The sequence below is a fragment of the Lactuca saligna genome, chromosome 6 (assembly GCF_052625555.1).
Source record: "Lactuca saligna cultivar CGN05327 chromosome 6, ASM5262555v1, whole genome shotgun sequence".
NCBI classification, from domain to species: Eukaryota; Viridiplantae; Streptophyta; class Magnoliopsida; order Asterales; family Asteraceae; genus Lactuca; species Lactuca saligna.
This window is the reverse complement of record NC_136422.1, coordinates 31878543-31900413: the sequence shown is the minus strand read 5'-3', so window position 1 is coordinate 31900413 and position 21871 is coordinate 31878543. Positions and strand designations below refer to the sequence as shown.

Sequence of the window (21871 nt, the reverse complement as noted above, 5' to 3'; positions counted from 1 at the left end):
GATCCATTAATCCATGTGGACTAACCCGCCTCTACATGACGAATTGGGGCAACCAACTCGTCGAGTAGGTCCATAAACTTGTACATAGTGCTGTAAAATTTATACCTAAGAGTCGGAGTGTTATAGGACGGTTTTGGAGGAGGTTCGTAGGGCTTCTTGGAAGCCTTAAGGAGCAAGAAAAGGGATAAAGGTTATCTAAGGGAACCTGCCTTATCCTAGACTCCTTACTCACCTATATAAAACCCTTATGGGGTTCATAATTTCAACCACCACTCTAAGAGCCTTAGATCTGAAAATTTCCTTCCTCCCCCTATCTGGTCTCAAGTATTCTATTGTTAGGGTTTGGGTACAAACCATTAAAGACACGGGATTTCTGGTGCTTGCTTTCTAAAGCTTATTCAACAAGGAAGTGTTTGATTATTTACAACAATAATCGAGATCTATGTAAAGCCTAAAACCTTTTGTGTGTGTGTGTGTGTGTGTTTTTTTTTTTTCAAAAATAGCAGGACACTTTTAAGGTTCTTGATGTTCAATTGTTTGTTGCAATCAATAGAAAAAACTTAGATCCAATAGGTTGCATGTGAACTTAGGGTTAAGTTTTTCCGCCACATATTTTGTTTAACATATAAAACCTATCAAAGTGAACACTCAAATCCCAAAAAAATGTACTTAGAATAAAATGTGCTACTTGAAAAGGATGAAACAAAATTTCCAACTTGATCAATATAAACACACTTATAGAAAACATGAGGGGTGGTTTTTGAGCTTTTGTGAAGTTAAAAAATGAACCAAATAAAACTGGTTCTGTGACAGGCTGGTCCAGTTCTTCGATAAAGGAGAAGATACCATCATTCTTCTCAAATTCAAACAGTTTTCCGTGGTTTCTGCAGAATCGAAGTCGTGAATTTTGAAATTGAAGTAAGGATTAAACGCAGGAAAGATGAGCGTCATTGAAATTTTAACTCGAGTTGATGCAATTTGCAAGAAGTACGACAAGTACGACGTGGAAAAGCAGAGAGATCTGAATGTATCTGGCGACGACGCCTTTGCTCGGCTCTACGCCGCAGTAGAATCTGACATCGAGACTGCTCTTCAGGTGATTTATGTTTAGATCTGTATCAATTCCTTTGATATCTAGGGTTTTAGGTTTTCCCTTTCAAACTGTTAATTCATTGATAATGAGTAATGTTGGTTTGTTATCGTTTTCAGAAAGCTGAGACAGCTAGCAATGAGAAAAACAGGGCTTCGGTGGTGGCGATTAACGCTGAGATACGACGAACCAAGGCCAAGTTACTGGAAGAAATCCCTAAGTTGCAGCGATTGGCTATGAAAAAGGTTCGATCTCGATCTCGCTCCTTTTCTTTGATCACCTACAAATTATATGTTCTTGTACACTATAAATGAACGGAAAATCAGTATAAATCGATTTGACTTCATCGCAAAAGACACATGATATTACTTGTCTACATCTTCTTTCTTCTCGATAAAATACTGTTCTTTCAAATGATGTGACTGATATCATTGTTACACAATTGTGAAATCCAGCAAACATAATAGAAACACACATTGCTGATTTAACCCAATTTGATTACAATTAACAGGTAAAAGGACTTGCTCCTGAAGAATTTGCAGCTCGCAATGATTTAGTCCTTGCACTTCCTGACAGGATTCAGGCAATCCCTGATGGTGGTGCTCCTCCACCCAAACCATCTGGAGGAGGCTGGACAGCTTCTGCTTCTGCTTCTCGTCCACAAATCAAGTTTGATTCATCAGGTCATTAATTAACTCCATTATCATTTTTATTTATGTAATTAACTTCTTGTTTTTACATTATTATAATTTTTTTCTTCATAGATGGACGATTTGATGATGAATACTTCCAACAAACTGAAGAGTCAAGCCAATTCAGGAGCGAGTATGAAATGAGAAAAGTTAAACAGGTATGTAAATCAGTAAATGTAATCTTGATTTTTTTTTTAAATTATATTTGTTACTTTTTTTTTTATTGTTGATATTTTATATAGGATCAAGGATTGGAATTGATATCAGAAGGTTTAGATACATTGAAAAACATGGCACAAGATATGAATGAGGTTTGTTATCTTATATTCTTATACTTAATTCTTGAAATTATATGATTACAAATAAAGATTTTGATTTTTTTTTTTTAAATAAAAATGTATGCAGGAAGTAGACAGACAGGTTCCTTTGATGGATGAAATAGATGACAAGGTAAATAAATAAATAAATAAAATAAATGGAGAAAATTAAGGTTGATGAAAGTATTTTAATTTTAATTTTTATATATATTTTTTCAGGTGGATAAGGCAACTTCAGATCTTAGGAATACCAATGTTAGACTTAAGCACACTGTTAATCAGGTGATTAAGAACAAATTAATAATTTTCTTCTTATTGTGTTTTTCATGATTAAAAATTTAACATTTTTAAAATTTTTTTTTTTGTGTTGACAGCTGAGATCTAGTCGAAATTTCTGTATTGATATTATATTGCTATGTGTAATTCTGGGAATTGCAGCCTACTTATACAAGTAAGTTTTTTTTTCCCTTAATCTTATATAAAGTTGTAACTTTATACAAGTAAGTTATTTAAAAAAAAAAAAAACTTTTTAATTTTTAATTTTGCAGTGTATTGAAGTAAAAGTTTGTGCACATAATGGAATATCCTATCTGGTTTGCTCTACTTGTGGTGTGCTGTATGTTTTTGCATCTAATATTTGAACCTCTTTATTATTTTTCATTTTATGCTTTATGTGTTGAATCATGTGAAGCATTTCTATGTTTCTATAAATATATGAATGAATATATTTGTTTTGCATTTTATTATTATTATCTCGTTAGCATCTTGAGAAGCTTTGAATGTATTGGTATAGTGGTTTAATGGGTAATGATGTATGTCTGGATAAACTGCTGCATGACATAAGGTTTGTTTCTTTTCTAAACTAGATAAACCGATAAACCATCTGAATGATGCTCTACCTTGAAGAAACTCATGTCATTTGTATCGATCCCCTAAGGCCACACTTTCTCATTTTGACAATTTTGCCCTTCCATGGTTTGAACTTCTTGTTGGAGTTAATAACACTCTTTTTCTAAATATTTTCTATCATAACTCACTAATGATGCTTCAACGTTGTCTCCTTTTTCCGACATAGAACACATGTCTGTATGAGAAAAATCTAAGGCTGTGGTATGTTTGGCGCATCAAAACTAGCCGATAAGCTGATAAATTAGTTAATTTTTGAGTTTTTTTTTTTAAATTGTTATGTTTGGAAGCTAAAAAGTAGCTTATAAGTTAAGATTTTTAAAAAGTTAGGTTTTGTTTGATTGACATCTTTTCAAGTTTAAACATATATTTTTGATTGAATGAGCCAGAAAGACTGTTTGATTTGCACAAAAAAAAAGTTTTTTTCCCGGTGAACCCTAAAATCATCTATTTATGGCTGAATGGTTATTTTTCATCATTCATTATAGTTAGTAATCAGATGTACAATTAAACAATATGATTTCTTTTCTAGTTAATAAACTTTTTTAGATATTTTCTCCGTCTTAATATTATTGTCCAAAAGTAGATTAAGAAAACATTAATTACCATTAATTTTATTAAATGAAATGATAATTATACTTTTTTACTGTATTTAATTTTATGGTAGTTGCATTTAATTCCATGATAGTTTAACTAATAATAAATGATATTTTGGTAAAATTGATATTTATTTTTAGAAGTGGACTATTATTTTAAGACAAACCAAAAATGAAACATGGATTATTAGTTTAGAATGAAAGGAGTAACATATTTTGAAGACAACTATCAAACAAGCATTTAGTTAGACTAGCTTTTCAGGAGCTTTTTTTTTTTTTTTTTTCAAGTGTACCTCTTAATTAATTATAGAAAATATATTATTCTAAATGTTTTTCTTTATTATTTTATATCTTTCAGTTAGCTTATCTATTAGTTTTACCAAACGCTATTTTTTATCGGCTAGTACGCCAAATATAGTCTAATTATGAATTAAACATGCAAGCAAACATTGAAAGATCTTTGAACAAACTCTCATTTGGAATCTCAAAATTAGGGTTTGTATCCTTGATTCCTAGCACCATCCACATTAGGAAAAGATCATTACTCTTTCAAATACGATATGTAAACTTTTGCATTTATCTTGCACACCATTGCAATGTTAATAATCTTTCAAAATGGTATCATTAACAAATCAATAATCACTTTATAATTTTTAACAAATAATCTCAAACTCATTGATTCTTTTGGATTGTTTGAGTTGCAATTAACCGTATCAAGCAATCTATTCTCATGCATGATCTAGTTAGTTTAGTCTTGACCACTGACCTTTATAAAACACAAAACCTATCTTCATCACAACCATATTCTCCCTTAATAACCCTATAATTGGCCTCATTCTATTCATGTAAGTATCACTTTTCAATTTTAACAGTCTCAATCTCTCGTTAACATGATTTTGTTTTGCTTGGTCGTAGATGAAGCTTTGTTCGGAAAAGATAAATGGTACTACTTTAATCCATGAGATAGAAACATGGAAACTCCAATGGATCGAACTTGTAAACCCTATTTGGGAAAGATGGAAGCTTGGAAAGTGGTGGGAGTAACTTTCTTCTGTAAATAGTGAATGATAAGTGTTTTGTTGAGCGGGTGAAATTTAAAATTCAGAAGAAGTTATAAGGTAGGTTTGGTATGATGATGGAATGGAAAAACCAAGAAATAGAATGGATAAGGTAATGAAATGATCAAAGGAAATGAAATAGATCAATTACAATACATTGCCAATGTTTGGTTGGTTTGAAGGAATGTAACAAGTCATTCAAATATATTATTTGTTATCAATAAATAGAAATCTAAATATAGTAAAATTGATAAATAAAATAAAAAATATTTCATAATAATAAACTTTAATTAAATAAATATATATTGATAAATAAGTTGCATATAAACATAATTCCTTTTACATGCTATATGTTTTGCAAATAAAAAAATTATCCATGATCTAAAACGTTTACAAAATAAAAGGAACTAGACAACATTGAAATCTTTTAAAATATAATTATAATAGAAATATTTTTATTTATTTTAAAATTTAAAAAATCATTTAATTAATGTTTTAAAATTTTTAAAAGATAATAAAAAACGCTCATCCCCTATAAAATAAAAATTAATCTACAAAAAGAATCACATTTAGTGAAGAAATTCTCCATTTCATTCCTTGGTGTAAATCAAATGTTTTTTTTTTTTTTTTTTTTTTTTTTTGTTTCAGCCATGATGCACTATTTCCTTTCTCTTCGATTACCACATACTAAACAATACATAAATTTGAGGTGTTCTTGATTTTCTACATGGAAATCAAGATTTTGTTATTCGCTTTGTTTTCCTCTTGTTGACGCTACTAAGCATACTCATGAGCTGTAGATATATACACGAATACCATATATGTGAAATGTTGTTATATTAATTCTTTATCATTAATTGAACTTAAAGAACTTATACTTTCTCTAACTTGGAATATTCAAACATAAACTCCAGATGTAATTTTTTTGTTTGAAACAACTAAGTACAACAATTGTACTGTCCAAAAAAGGACATGATGTTGGAAAATCTATCTTTTAAACTCAAATTAATTATAGTTCGAGATATCTCCAAATTAAACACCACAAATAAAATTTATTTAGTTTTTTTTATAAAATCAAAGTCAAATCAAATACCCCGTATCCTGTTTTCTTATCCATCTCAAAAGAAAATTCATATTATAGAGTAAGATGCTCAATTGTCCTAAAATAGATATATGTACGTACTTCATAACTTGATCACACATTTATTTCATGTTCATATGTTCTAACTTTTACTATAAACAGTGTTCAACACACCTATATACATAGCATCCATTTATACCAATCTATTTACATCATATAATCCCATATATCATATTCCTCTCCCCCATAGAAACTCATGTCATTTGTATCAATCCCCGAAGACCATATATCCTCATTTTGACCTTCCATTAATGTTCTAAGCTTCTTGTTGGACTCAATAACACCTTCTTCTTCTCTGTGATTTCTATCATAATTCACGGATGATGCTTTGAAGTTATCGCTTTTTTCTGATATAGAACACATCGTGTCAATGGAAGGGAAATCTAAGTGAGAACCAAACATGAAAGGCAACATTGGACAATCTTTGAATAGGCTTTCCTTCAAAATTTCAAGATTAGGGTTTTTGTCAGTAGAAAAAATCATTGACTTTTCAGGTTCCAAAACCTTTTGACCATAATCTTCACAAGAGTTTCTTGGCGTACAAGTCTTGTGTCTCACTCTACAAAGCACCCAATCATCCAACTATAACCATAAACAACAACCACCAAAATAATGTACATCTTTTTAGTAAGTTTATAAAAAGAAAATTTAGGTTTCATTGTAGGCTTACCCTCATTGATTCTTTTCGCTTGCTTGAGTTGCAAGAAACCGTATCAAGTAGTCTATACTCATGCATGATCCAATCGGTCTTAATCCCTCTTGGAGGCCTACCTTTATAGAACACCAAACCTTTCTTAACCCCAACTATCTTCTTCCCTAATGACCCCATAATCGGTCTGTCTGTTCCCGTTGCTTTCCAGTATCCCGACCCTGCCATCCGATTCGGCCTCACTCCATTCGGGTACTTCCTATCTCTTGGACTAAAGAAATACCATTCATCTTCTCCAAACAAAGCTCTATCTACAACCAAACAACATAAAATGAGCATGTTAGAGAGATATTGGGACTGAAACTGATATTGATATTGATATTGATATTGATACTGATACTGATACTGATACTAACAAGGAAGTTCCCATGGATCAAATTTGTAAAGCTCGATTTCGGCAAAGATGGAAGCGGGGAGGGGGGATGAAGTAACTTTCTTCTGTAAATAGTGAACAATAAGTTCTTCGTCGGTTGGGTGGAATCTGAAACCGGGAGGAAGTTGTATGTCAAAATTTGAGGGGTTCTTGATTTTCTCCATGGAAATCAAGATTTTGTTTTTCACTTTGTATTCTTCTTGTTGGTGGAGGAGACTACTAAGCATACTCTCATAAGCTGTAGATATATACACGACTAGTGTGTATATGCAATGCTTGTGTAGACAAACTTATATTAATTATTTATCGAAATTGATTTTCAACAAAGGTGTACGAAAAGAACGTTTATGTCGCGAAGCGAAGATTACGTATTACATTCTTTGACTTAGAATATCGGGACATAGATTTTAGATGTTTGAAACACCTAAAGTACAACTCGTACATTCCAGCAAAGGACATAATGTCGGATATAATAAGAATCAAGAAATACTAATTTAATTTGGTTATAGAGTCTAATTATTATATATAACAAATTAATGTCGGATATAATAAGAATCAAGAAATACTAATTTAATAGCGTATTTGAATGATTTATTTCCTTTTATGATTTTAATCCATTATATCCGACTGGCCATAAGTATGTTTGAGAGATGAAGATTTGACTACTTGAAATATCGCCTTTTGTTAGTGTCAAAAAGTTGTACTATAACAAAAGCAAACAAATCAATTTGCACATATGAAAACAATTCTAACATGACACCGGTAAGTAAATATAACACATGTATTTATTTTTATAACAATATGGTATTTTCAATTTTTTTTCTCATTAAGGATTTTACTTTCATTTTCTTTTATTTTTAAGACAATATTCTTTAAAAATATCTAAGATCATCTCCAACCCATCCCCATTTTTTTTTCCTTAAAAATGTAGTAAAAAATGGGGTAAATAGTATTTTATCTCCAATCCTACTCTATTTTTCCCCCCATTTTTAACCCCCAAAAATATATTCCAAGTATATTCTATTATTCCAACTTACATATATTTGCAAACACACCCATCTACTTATTTAGTTTTAACAAATATATAATTTATATTTTTTTTTCATTACATTAATATTAAATAAACAATATTATATTTATAATACACTTATAAATAAATATTATACACGAATTTATAAAAGTATTACACATACACACTTTTAAATAAATATTATACACATATTTATATAAATATTAGACATACATATTTTTAAATAAATATTATACATGCATAGATAACATATTTATGCGTTGGAATAAATTTCCCACAAATGATCAACTAACTAATTTCGTAGACTGAAGTGTGCTTCTTTATCTTTAATACGTTTATATCGAGCAAGAAATTGTTGGAATTGACTGTCTTCGTCTGTCGCCAATTCAACCTCTAGCATATTTGTAATATATATTTTAATTATAAGTTTTTGTAAAATACTGATCATTTTTTAAAATTTCAATATGTATTTAATTTTTTATATGAATTTGATGAAAAAAACAAATTTTATATTTATAATTAATTAATATAATTTAATATATAACAAAATATTATAATTATTAAATATTATATTTAAATTATATTTAGTAGGTAAAAACGAACTAGAAATGTATAAATATATAAACAGAGGGATTAAAACCGACAACGCAAAATTCATTCCCATTTTGGAGAAAATAAATAGTATACCACCATATTTGGTGTAATACTATTCATATCCCCCAAAATAGGGGAATAAATGGAGGAGGGTTGGAGAAAAATGAGAAAAAAAATGGGGAAAAAAAATAGAGAATGAAAGTGGAATGAAGATCCTCTAACCAATTATTATAATGAAGTTTTTTGTTTGTATCCAAATATCGTTAGTATAATCGAGTAACTTTTTTCCAAATATAATAGTTTAATAGGCATAAATTAAAAATATGATATTATATGAATAAATCAATGAAAATAAGTTATTAATGCTTTTAGGGTGTAACTGAGTTGGTCTAGAGTAACATGTTTAGGATAAATCATAGTTGTGTTTCCATGGGAGAGCTCTTTTCTAATCAGACAGTTTTTCAGTGTCTAATATATGATTTTTCTCTTACACAATGAGTTTGAAAATATTCAAAACGTGTTTAGCAAAACTAGTTGGTAGCTGTAAAGTAGAAGCTTGAAGATGGTTATTGGTAGTTGGAAGCAATCGCAAGCTGGAAGCTGACAGTTATAGTTTTCATTTGTGTAGAAGTGTTCAACAAAAGTAACTTTTAGTTTTTAAAAATGTAAAATTCATAAAAACCAAAAGCTAAAGTCGTTGAAATGCTATTTGAACTAGCTTTTGGATTATGATTTTTTTCTTTAAAATAAAAGTTATTTTTTTTAAGTTTTACTTAAAATCTAGAAGATAAAACTTCCAAAAAAAATTGGTGCCAAAAACACAGTCATTTATTAGTTTTCGGGTTTAAGACAAAACACGAAAAAAAAAATTTAGAGGGTCAAAGGAATGAGCTCATATTATTTATTTATTTACTATATCCTAAAGCTTTATTCTTCTTCAACATTGAAAGCTGAATTTGCTATTATCGATAACAATAAAAATTTGATACCAAAATCTGTTTTTCTTTTTGGTGATAAATTGATTTTTTTCGACCATAGTTGCTGTCATATGTTGTGTATTTCATAATATGAAACGATGGATTCAAGGTGATGATTTGTTTGCTTTCTATATAAAAAATGCTGATTTTAATTATTTTATTAGTTTTCATTTTATGTTTATATGATATTGAAAGACCATAATAGATAACCAACAATAATCAAATAAGCTATATAAGAGTGTTCACATGCGATTTTGCTATTCAAAATAACAATAATTGGTTGTGTTTGATAAATTCTTTTTCTTTCCTAGATACAATGAACATATAGACATTCTTATAAAAAACGAAGGGCCATCCTCTGAAATGAGAGTATGTAAGTGTATTTTACCATTTGATAAATATTTATTGCAACTAGTATAGAACTATTGAATTGATAACTATTGTAGCTTCCATTCATAAGATAGAACCGATTCGATAGATTGTATTATTTGCTACAAGGTGGAATCATACCTAGAAAGGTAAATATTCTAGTGTGAAGAGTTTTGTTAAATCAACTTCCAACTAGACCTAACTCAATAACTTGCTTGATTGAGGAGTGGATGTTTCTTTGAATTTGTGTCATGGGTGCTCGAATCATGAATAAAATTTAGAGCATTTTTTTGTGGTATGTGAAGTGGAAACGAAAATTTGAAATGCCATTTCAAGGTGGGTGGATATTGGTTTTCTCTCATGGAATTCGGTCTTGAGATATTTGCTTGGGTTGATTCGTTATAAATGCCAAACATGAAGAAAAAAAAAAAAGCAAAGTTGAAAGCTATGGTGATAAGTACTTTGTGGGTGTTGGGGTGGATTTGGAATTCCATAGTTTTTGGAAGTGACAAGCAAAAAACGGAGACAATTTTTGATATTGTTGTTGATTATTCTTATTATTGGGTTGCTAATAGAAAAAGTAAACTAGTCATAAACCGACTAATAAATTGTTATTGATCCTAAATAACCAAGATAGTCAAATTTATGATCTTTATATTCTAACACTAAATCAAGTATTATGATTTAAGTTGCATTTCGAGTCTTACATCCAAATATTATTCAAATTACATAACAAAGAGAATATTTTGTTAAATAATTATTGTAACTTTAATATGATTTTTAGAGTTGATTTTGGTTACTCTTATGGAATGTTTTGCAAAACTACTCCGTAGCTGAAACCTGGAAACTTAAAGCTATAGCTTTTGGTGTGTTCTAAGAATTTAAGAGCTTTTATTTTTGGAAGGGTATAAATATAATAAAAAACTAACAAAGACCTAGTAAAACCAAATTACAAAGTCATACAAGCAGTTGGAAGATTTTACACCAATCCAATCCAAAACAAATTAAATTCTTTAATAAATTTAGAGGAATGAAATTGCTTTTTTCTTAATGATAAAAAACGAATACAGGGAGCTCCTTATATAGAAGTAAAAGCTAAAGATAAGAATAAAGGTTAATAATTATCATAAAGGTTAATAATTATCCTAACCCTTGTACAGCAAGAAACAGAAAAAGAAGGAAATTAAATTAATCTCAACACTCCCTCTCAAGTTGGACTGTGTAAATCACGAACACTCAACTTGCTGCAAAGAAACCGAAAACGATCCGCTCCCAAAGCTTTAGTAAATATGTCTGCAGTTTGAAATTCAGAACGTATAGCACAAGGTTTAATTTCGCCATTAGTTACTCGTTCTCTAACAAAATAGCAATCCATTTCCACGTGTTTTGTCCGCTCGTGATATACTGGATTGACAGCAATATGTCTAGCAGCTTCATTGTCACACATTAAGGGAGTTGCTCCTACTTGTGATGCATCAAAATCTTCTAAAAGCCATCGTAACCAAATCACCTCGCACACCGTGCTAGCATTAGACCTATATTCTGCTTCAGCTGAAGATCTAGCCACAACACTTTGTTTCTTCGTTCGCCATGAAACAGGAGATCCACCCAAACTAATAAAATAACCTGTACAAGACTTTCTTGTAGATGGACAACTCAACCAGCTAGCATCGCAATACGCCACTAAGTTGAGATTACCAGATGAAGGTAAAAACAAACCTTGTCCTGGAGTGGTTTTCAGGTAACGTAACACCCTGTGTGCAGCATCTAAATGTGTTTTTCTTGGTTTGCTCAAAAACTGACTTAACTGGTTCACTGAAAAGGTTATATCTGGTCGAGTAACCGTGAGATAAAGTAACCTGCCCACCAATCTCCTATACTGTGCTGCATCAATTTCTGGACTTCCATCTTCTTTATGGAGACGTAAGTTTTGTTCCATGGGGAATAAGCTGGGACGACTTCCTTGAACACCACAATCCTTTAGTATATCAAGCGTATATTTTTGTTGACTGATAACAAAACCTTCAGAAGAACGAGCTACTTCAATCCCAAGGAAATATTTTAGTGGTCCCAAGTCCTTGATGCTAAATTGCGACTGCAGGTATGTTTTTACTTCTTCCAACCTTTTCTCGTCGTTTCCCATTAAAAGAAGATCATCCACGTAAATGAGAGCTACGAGGTGAATGGACCCGTTTCGAAAGGTGAACATAGAGTGATCTGCCTTAGACTGCCGAAAACCAGTTCCAACAAGTGCATTGGTAAATTTTTGGTACCAGTTTCTAGACGCGTGGCGCAGACCATATATTGATTTTTGAAGTTTACAAACTCGATCTTCACTTGGCCTAGAAAAACCTTGAGGGATTGTCATATATACTTCCTCTTCCAAATCTCCATGTAAGAATGCGTTGTTTACATCCATTTGATGAACTAACCACTGTTTCTTGGATGCTACCGCCAATGCACATCGAACTGTAACTAATTTCGCTACCGGAGCAAATGTCTCGTGAAAATCTACGCCTTCGACTTGTGTATACCCTTTTGCTACAAGACGAGCTTTGTATCGCTCAACTTTACCATCCAGATTGTATTTTATCTTGTACACCCATTTTGAATCAATTGGTTTCTTTCCTGGAGGAAGAGAGGTAAGAACCCAAGTTCCATTATCTTCAAGAGCTTGAATTTCTTTACTCATTGCCTCTCTCCAATTTGGGTCAACAACTGCTTGAGAAAAGTTTTTAGGCTCATCATGTGAAGTGATGGCCGCAAGGAAGGCTTTGTGAGACTTAGAAAATTTATTATAAGAAACAAATTGAGATATAGGATGTACCGTTGAGGATTCTGATTCAGGAACATTGGCGGGAACAACGGTGGAATGCTCGAGTGAGGGTGGCAAATCAATGACAAAGTCATTTAAATGCTTAGGTTTTGTTTTCATCCTTGTACTTCGCCAATTTTCTTTTTGTGGAGTCTCATTGATAGTCAACGGTCCAATCTCTTCATGATCTTCAACAATATTGTCACCGTGACTTTGCTCGTTATGTTCGTTTTCTGAGGACTCATTTCTAGTTTCAGTCTGATCTATGATCGGTTCTTCTTGAAAGGCATTTTGCTGGTCATCCCACTCATCCAATTCTCTTTGAATCTTGTTTAAATCTTCATCAAAACTTTTTTCATTTAAGTCCTTATGACTCTCATAATCCTTTCCAAACGGAAAAATATTTTCTACAAAAGTGGCATTACGACTAACATATAATTTTTCTTCCTTTAAATCGAAAAATTTATATCCTTTTTGTCCCATTGGGTAGCCTAAGAATACACATGGTTTTCCTCTTTCACCAAACTTATCTTTCTTTCTAACGTTGTCATGGACGTAGACCAAGCATCCAAACACCTTTAGATGATTGTAAGATGGGGTTTTTCCAAGCAGAATTTCATGTGGGGTTCTATTCTCAAGAACTTTTGTGGGTAACTTATTGATGATATATGCTGCCGTTAAAATGCAATCTCTCCAAAATTCTATTGGTAATGATGCTTGAAAACGTAGCGCCCTACCCATTTCCAAAAGATGTCTGTGTTTTCTTTCAACTACGCCATTTTGCTGTGGCGTATAAGGACATGAGGTTTCTAAAATGATTCCTTGCTCTCTATAGAATTCTATCTTATATCTAGACTTGAATTCTGAGCCATTGTCTGTTCTAATTCTTTTAACTCTTGTGTCAAATTGTGTCTTAGTCATATTACAAAAATATGTGAGTAAACACCCACCCTCAGATTTATACCTCATTAAATAAACCCAAACTCCTCTACTATAATCATCAACAATTGACAAAAAATAGTGTTCTCCATTTATAGTAGCATTTTGGTACGGACCCCATATATCAACCTGTATTAAATCAAAACTCTTTATTGTTTTAGAAAAACTAATGGGAAAAGGTAGTTTGGTTTGCTTTGCTCTAAGACATGAATCACAAAACTGATTACAATTACCTACATCTATTTGTTGTAACCTTTTCAATACTCCCTCTGAAGCGTGTCCCAATCTTCTATGCCAAATCATCTCTTTATTTAAAGTTGCCATTGCCACCCTACATTCTTTGAACGACTCTAAATAGTACAATCCACCACGTTCCTTACCCGTCCCAATCAGGTTCCTCGAACGCAAGTCATGTATATAACATGTTTTTGGAAGAAAGGTTAGTGAGCAATTTAAGTCATTCAAAAGACGACTCACTGAAAGTAGATTACAGTTGAAATTTGGAACATTCAACACATCTCTTAACTCAAAGTTATCTGAGAGATGTATATCACCAATATTTTCAATAGGGATAGATGTACCATTAGGTATGGTCACAGAACTACTATCTTTACTAGTTTTGGGATTTTTTAACCATTCTTTATGTGGGGTTATATGCTCACTAGCCCCAGAATCAATGATCCAAGAATTTGGAGTTGTGATCTTACCAGTCATGTAAGCTTTTGGGTTATTCTTACCACTCATGTTAGCCTTAGGAAGGTTATCACCAATTTTCGATGCCCTAAGCAGTCTCATAAGATCCTCGTACTCTTCTTTTGTAATTGTAGAAGAGCATGTTTCTTCTACAACTACAGCTGCCTTGGCTTGCGCCTTTGGTTTTCCAGCCTGGGTCTTTGCATTTGTGGATTTCGAGTTCCACCACTCCGGGTAGCCGATTAATTCAAAACAGCCTTCAACCATGTGGCCGGTTTTCTGACAATGCGTACACCATTTATCCTCGGTTCTTCTTCGATTTTCTTGTCTGATACTTGATTGTGCTCCAGCTTTATTATTTTGGCGTGGTGCGGATCTTCCTGTTGTTTGGAATGCAGACGATTTGGAGTTGTAATTTCGTGCAGTTCCAATATGGCGTTGTTGTTCATCTTGGCTAACAAGGTGATAAGCCGCATTTAAAGTGGGCAAAGGGCTGCTGCTAAGGATCTGGGTTCTTACAGCATTAAATTCTTCATTCAGCCCCATAAGAAAATCGTAAAGATGTTCTTTGTCATGGAGTCTAGCAATCTCTTTATTGGTTTCGCATTTACATCCTTTACAAGAACACGTGGGAATCTGACTTATGGACCGGATCTCATCCCACACACCTATTAATTTTGTGTAGTATGAGGACACAGTCATGTTGCCTTGTTGTATGGTGGTGATAATTCTTCGCAATGCATACGCTCGTGGAGCGTTCTCTTTTCCAAACCTTTCTTTGAGATCAAGCCAGATCTCATGGGCAGTGACAGCATATTTCACACTTCCTTTTATCTCCTTCTCCATGGCGCTCACAAGCCATCCACGCACCATGGCGTTACATCTCTTCCAGTTGCTTAAATTGGCTGAATCTTCTTGTGGCATGGGTAGAGTTCCGTCAACGAACCCGAATTTGTTTTTGGCATAGAGGGCATTCGACATCTCATTTTCCCAGTCACCATAGTTTCCATCACGTAAGAGATTTTCTCCCACAAAGTTCTGCCCTGGATGGTCCGAACTTGCAAGAAAATAAGGAGAAGATACATCGAGTGCAGGCTTGTCTCCTTTGGACGGTCTTGATGTATCCGAGCCTGTCATCACATATGAATACTAGGATTATATTCCCAGGTTTCGCTCTGATACCATAATAAATTTAGAGGAATGAAATTGCTTTTTTCTTAATGATAAAAAACGAATACAGGGAGCTCCTTATATAGAAGTAAAAGCTAAAGATAAGAATAAAGGTTAATAATTATCATAAAGGTTAATAATTATCCTAACCCTTGTACAACAAGAAACAGAAAAATAAGGAAATTAAATTAATCTCAACATTCTTACGCCTATTTCTAATCTAAAAATACGAAAAAGACAAAGTATCATTAAAACTGTCACACTTGTGCTTTACCGTTCTAAAAGCGTATTGTTATGAAATTGTAACGCTCATTTCATGTACTACATTACTTTTTCGAATTTTAGGGTTTTGGACTAGAACTCGACGAGTTAGGGAGCTCCAACTCGTCGAGTAGATATCATTTGTAGGATGTGGAATTTAGGACCTACTCGATGAGTTGGAAGGCCCAACTCGACGAGTATGTGTTGTAAAGTAAAACCCTAATTTTTAGGGTTTGCACCATATATAATCTCTTTAAAACCTTGAGGTTGACCTTCCATCGGCCTCCAAACCCTAAGAACGTCTGTGCTAAGCCCTAATCTCCATTTTCTTTCATATTGTGAGCTAGAGTGACTTTTGGAGCTTAAGAAGAAGAAGATCATGAGAAGAAGGAGAAGATCCAACAAACAAAGCCCTCACTCTTGAGCTAGACCATCTTGTGGACTATTGTAAGCATTCAAGATTCGATTTTTATCTTAGAGTATGGCTAGATCTTGAGTTTACTCTTTATTTCCTATTATTCTTGTTGATTGCATGCATGGGGTTCATAAAGTTTGCAACTTTATGAATCTCCAGGGAAAAATGGTCCCATAGTGGGCTAGATCTAGCTTTTGGTCAAGCATGGATGCCATGCATGGATTTTAGGGTATATTTTCCCTCTTTGGCCATTTTAACTTCAAGACATGCATTCGACATGCATGTCCATAAAGTATCCAACTTTGGAATGTTTTGAGGATTAGAACCTCTTCTGGAAAGGAGGGATTCCAGATCCCTAGAGCCTTGAACCATATGGTTAAGCTCTTGAGCTTTCCAATCTTTGTTAAGGGCTTTAGACCATTCGGAGTGGTTCTAGAGGATAAAGTTGGAAACTTTATCCTTATAGACACCTTTAAATTTCAGATCAAAGCCCTAGGGTCCCTACAATCCATGTATCATCTGAATGTGCAAACAAGGGGAAAAATTGACGAGTTGCTCTGGAAACTCAACGAGTTAGATCGGGTTTCCCCGTCTACTAGATATGAATGAACTCGACGAGTTGATGAGACAAATCAGCGAGTTGGCTAGGATTTGTCCCATTTTTCTGTACTCTGAAGGAAATTGACGAGTTGCTAGATGCACTCTGGACTCTGAAGGAAATTGACGAGTTGGGGTCAACAAGGGCTGTTGACCTTGATTGTTGACTTGGACTTTGACCAGGGTTGACCAAGTTTGACCTTGAGGGTATTTTTGGTATTCTGGAATTTTGACAAGACTAGTCATATGATGATTGTAGGCAGTTGAGTTGGAGCTGTGCGTTGGGACTTATTCGATCTTATCTTATCAGTTTAGCATTCTTGAGAAGGTGAGTCTCCTCACCATACCAATGGCTCGAAGGCACCAAGGCCAACCCATTTTATGATATGTGGTACACTAGTTGACGTCATGTTATGTGGCATGATTGTTGGTTATATGTTAGGAGGTATGCTAGTTGTATATATGGGTAGATGTATGAAAGACCATGGGGGAGCCCATGACATTTGGATCTAAGACCATGTGGAGAGCCCATGACTTTCATATTAAAGAACATGGGGGGAGCCCATGGCACCTGGATGTAAGACCATGTGGGGAGCCCATGGCTTTCCAGTTAAAGACCATGGGGGAGCTCATGGTACTTAGGTGTAAGACCATATGGGGAGCCTGTGGCATCCGAGAGTTATACCATGGGGGAGCCAATGACATCCTTATATGTTTGTATGTATGGCTCATGTGGTTTATGTAGCTTTTGTAGCTAATATGGATTATGTGATTATGTGGATTGTATGGGGTATGCTCTGAGGAAACTCACTAAGCATTAGCTTACAGTTTGTTGATTGCTTTAGGTACATCTGAGCCTAAGGGAAATGGCAATGCTTGATGGAGCAGCATGCACTCTCCGACATTTGATTCTATGGGACACTCTAATATTTTAAATAAAATGTTAATGTTATGGATTTTGAAAATAATTGTCATTGTTACTTCATGTCTTATGGGAATGTTGTAACAACCCAAAAATACGGTCAAAATTTTTTGTTTTAAATTCATTTAAGAAAACCATAATTCATATAACATCACAATAAAGATCATAATTCATGTATTTCAAATCATCATAACAAAATACTGTATAAAAAACATTTATCAAATTATCAGAGTAAATCATCCCAGGCTAATAGCTATGGTGTGTGCTATGCAGTCATCCCGAGCTCTTCCCCTAGCTAGTGGAAGTACCTGAAACCAAAACTGAAAACTGTAAGCACGAAGCTTAGTGAGTCTCCCCAAACTACCAACACACATAATCACATAACCACATACATTGGGCCTAGACCGCTACATCGGGCCCCGCCCGGCATCAGACGAATCCGACATCAGGCCCCGCCTAACATCGATTCCCGCTTGGTATACAGATCTGTTGCTACTAGACCCTGCCAGCTATACACATAAAAACATATAATCAAAATCAAGCTAGTACATAACAGCCAAACACAACACTATAACTGCTAGTCTCAAGGCCCCGCCTGTCTTGGGCCCTGCCCCTACTCTGCTACTAATGAAATATGAAACCCCATCCACACTCAGCTAGTGATGAGATACGGGCCCCTGCCCACACTCATCTCCCTACCAGTCACATACAAGTATCACAAAGACAACAAGTATAACTAAACATGCAATCCTTCCTCGGGTACCACCCGATATCAAACCGTAGTTTGGAAACATACATATAAACCTTCCTCGGGTCTCGCTCGACATCGAATCGTAATCCGGAAGATAAATTACATCGGGATAACCCCAACATTGGATCCAAATCCGGTATACACTAACATACATAAACAAGTCGACATTGGTGCCTTCGACCTGTTCTTACTGTAGAAAACTCACCTCTCAAGTTGACTGCTAAAAAATCGTGCGAGGGTATCTCTGATGGATGCTCCAACAACTCCCCGACTATCATGACCACAATAAACACTCAGTCAAAATCCATAATACTTCTTAGGGTAAAATGACCATTTTACCCATTAGTCTAATTTTGGACTGTACCCAAGGCCCAGTTCCATCTTATCTCTCCCAACCCACTATTAGCCCACTAAAGGCCCACTAATGGCCAATTTTTCTAAATTGGGACCAACTCTTCAAATGACCTTTTTCACAAACCCAATAAATCCTTAGTCACAAAATAAATAATTCGAATGGACCAATTTGGCCCAAAAGGCCCAAACTTCCTTATCCTTCTGTCCTCACATCGTGAGCTTCATCGTCTGACGTCGTGAGAGTCAACTTCGCTTGGGTCAACACAGTGAGTCAACCCGGTTCACTCGTCTCAGGGTCTCAAACTAGGGAAATCATCGTGCTCACGTCGTGAGAACTGTTCTATGAGCATTAAGCTCTTAATCTTTTAAGATGAGCGTTGAGACTTTCCAGAATACCTTATTTAGTCTAAAAGACCATGAAAATCATATCTTTTCAGCCATGCATGGCCAATGCATGACTTAATCACTAGCTAGGTTTAAAGTTGATATAATCATAAATATTCAAGCTTGGGGGCCATAACCTAGACCAAAGTCCAGATCTAGAACATATAAGACTTAAGATGCCATCATAATACATAAAGTTGATAACTTTATGGATTTCATGCATGCTAACCAACATTACAAGCCATAAATTGCATGGAAACTTAGATCTAGCAAGCAAGGAAAAGAAAGGCATGAACTTGAGGACTTACAAAGGTCCAAAAGCTCTTGAACTAGCTGATGATGAAACCCAAAAGCTAACTAATGCACCACTAATGATCTTCTTCTCCTTAATGAGATTCAAAGCCTCCAAAATCTCTTGAATAACACCAAAATGACCAAGAACTTCAATAGGGGCTGAGATTAGGGTTTCCAGAGGTCTTGGGAGTGAAAGAGGCTACGGAGGAGCAACCCTAATCATTTCATACCTTTAAATGCCCGAAGATTAGGGTTTTAGTACATCAGACGCTCCTCACATCGTGAGCTCTTCATGCTCACGTTGTGAGCCTTAAATGAACTTGGTCAACAAGTCAACGATCACTCACCCGAACTACTCCAACTTCAAACGGCCATAACTTTCTCGTTTCAACTATATTTTTGACGTTCTTTATCCACGGAAAGGTAGTGAGAAGCTCTACACATCTATCAACTCATCCTCACCTCAAAACCATCTGAACTAAAATCCAAAATTCATAAAGAGCTCAAACTGCCACTTTAGTGATATACCCCTTGGCTCCAATGCATAACCCAAACTCTCGGATTACCTCTAATACATTATTTGTACCCAAACGGTTATAGATCTCTCTTTTCTAAACGCCCTAAGCCTTATGATAAATGTTTTGGATAATTAAAAATGAAAATTTTATTTAAAAATTTGGGTCATTACAAGTTTGTTGCAGAGCCTTGGTTTGAGGGATTTGGGCGCACTCTCGGGTGTGTCAGGACTCAAACCATGGAAATGGTTAAATTATGTTCAAAAGAAAAAGTTAAAAACTTCTTAAAATGGAAAAGAGGAGAGTGAATGCATGATCAACTGAGCTAATTAAGTAGTTCCCCAATATGGTTAGACATGTTATACTGATATTTGGGTTATGATAACCGCATGAATCTTTCTATGTGTATGCTTTCAAAATTGTATACGGTTAGGGTCTTATAGCCACAGAATGATCGAAATGACTTTATTTACTGTTCCTTGTTTGGTTGTGGTCTTAGGGTAAAGTTTTTTATTCGAAATTCTATTTGATCCTGTTCTGTGTATAATTTGCATGCATAAGGCAACCTGTTATGATTGATTTCTAGTTTGATATGGATGGAGGAAATCTTAGGATAGCCTAGGATTTGAGCTATACGGTAGCCTGTGAGATATGAGTTGTTATAGGATGAATTAGAGTTATTAGGTAGAGCATCGGGGAAGGTACCGGTAGGTGTGGAATGCAGTATTGGTCCAGTACTACTGAAAGCACAGGACCTGTACCCAAACCAATGTTAGATCTGGAAGCTCTAAGGAAAACCGGTGTGGGAGGATTTCCTATTTTGACATCCTGATCATTATGTTTTATGGTATTGCAGTAAAGTATGGTGGTGACATAGTTTGGAGCAGGGGGATCAGGATCCGGGTCTGGGTCGGGTGACACTACCGAGCCCATTTATGAGAGGTTGTGCGAGCTTATTGTAGCCGAGGTTACGAGGGGCATCCTTGATGCTACCCCAATGATTTTTATGACGGCCAAGGAAGGGATGATGGAGATTTTGGAGGAGAGGCTCAGGTCATTCAGAGCCAAGTTAGTTGTGGGCTAGGTCGGGGCCCGAACTCCCTCGTTTCGGGAGTTCAAGGCATGCGAGGTGTCAGAGTTCTTTGGGGTTAGGGACCCCATAGTTAGACAATGTTGGGTGGCGGATATAAAGAACGCCCAATGCACGAGTTCTTGCCCTGATGTGGTAATGGTGGGTTTTTCTTCGTGTATGCTGAGGGATCAAGCTCGGGATTGGTGGGGAAAGGTGAGTAGCCAGGTGGGAGAAGCCGGTGTAGTTGAGATGTCGTGGGCAGAGTTCTTCAGACATTTCAATTTGGAGTTTTCACCACCCATTGAGGTGCAACGACTAGTGAGGGAGTTTCATGAGCTTCAACAGACCACCGAGACTGTGGCGGAGATCACCGCCAAGTTTCAGTAACGAACACTGTTGATTCCACAGTATGCTATAGACGAGGATATGAAGAGGATGAGGTATTATTCCATGCTGAGGGTGATATCCAAGAGTTTGTGAGATTTAAAGGGTGCAAAACCCTGAATGAGATGGTGGAGAAGGCCCGTGAGCGGGAGATGGAGTTGGACTTCCGCACTAAGCGGAAGCATGAGCAGGCACATACAACAGTAGGTCAGGCTAAAAAACCTAAGACCTTGGATTCTTCCAGTAGGGGCCAGCAGGGCCGTGACCGGTGTGCCAAGTGCGGTAAACCGCACAGTGGGGATTGTCGAGCGGCATGCTCAGGATGCTAAGCATGTGGCTAGTTAGACCACGTGATCAAGGATTGCCCCAAGAAGGGCTTGTTTTGTTTTCATTGCCAGACCGGCCATAAACGTGCCCATTGTACGAGGTTGCAGGGAGGAGGAGGAGCAATCA

The 21871-nt window shown here is 35.1% G+C and overlaps 2 protein-coding genes across 2 annotated transcripts; one reads left to right on the top strand and one right to left on the bottom strand.

Annotated features, from left to right (window-relative positions):
• The first annotated feature begins 805 nt into the window (after positions 1-805).
• SYP71 (syntaxin of plants 71) lies at positions 806-2842 on the top strand. Its single transcript, XM_078959507.1, has 9 exons — positions 806-1096; positions 1210-1335; positions 1602-1773; positions 1855-1940; positions 2025-2093; positions 2188-2232; positions 2319-2381; positions 2474-2550; positions 2648-2842. Exons 1-9 carry the CDS (start codon positions 941-943, stop codon positions 2658-2660), a joined length of 807 nt encoding a protein of 268 aa, XP_078815633.1. The 5' UTR covers positions 806-940; the 3' UTR covers positions 2661-2842.
• A 3043-nt stretch (positions 2843-5885) lies between these two features.
• LOC145000307 (NAC transcription factor 32-like) lies at positions 5886-7081 on the bottom strand. Its single transcript, XM_078959506.1, has 3 exons — positions 6866-7081; positions 6471-6760; positions 5886-6382 (listed from the first exon to the last, which is right to left on the bottom strand). The coding sequence occupies exons 1-3, from the start codon at positions 7044-7046 to the stop codon at positions 5948-5950; spliced, it is 906 nt and encodes a 301-aa protein (XP_078815632.1). The 5' UTR covers positions 7047-7081; the 3' UTR covers positions 5886-5947.
• Between the last annotated feature and the right edge of the window lie 14790 nt (positions 7082-21871).

Coding starts and splice junctions, on each gene's coding strand:
- SYP71 (XM_078959507.1), top strand. CDS start 941: ATGAGCGTCATTGAAATTTTAACTCGAGTTGATGCAATTTGCAAGAAG. Junction 2,094..2,187: donor TGGCACAAGATATGAATGAG/GTTTGTTATCTT, acceptor AAATGTATGCAG/GAAGTAGACAGACAGGTTCC. Junction 2,233..2,318: donor TGGATGAAATAGATGACAAG/GTAAATAAATAA, acceptor ATATTTTTTCAG/GTGGATAAGGCAACTTCAGA.
- LOC145000307 (XM_078959506.1), bottom strand. CDS start 7,046: ATGGAGAAAATCAAGAACCCCTCAAATTTTGACATACAACTTCCTCCC. Junction 6,761..6,865: donor TGATCCATGGGAACTTCCTT/GTTAGTATCAGT, acceptor GTTTGGTTGTAG/ATAGAGCTTTGTTTGGAGAA. Junction 6,383..6,470: donor AGCGAAAAGAATCAATGAGG/GTAAGCCTACAA, acceptor TTATGGTTATAG/TTGGATGATTGGGTGCTTTG.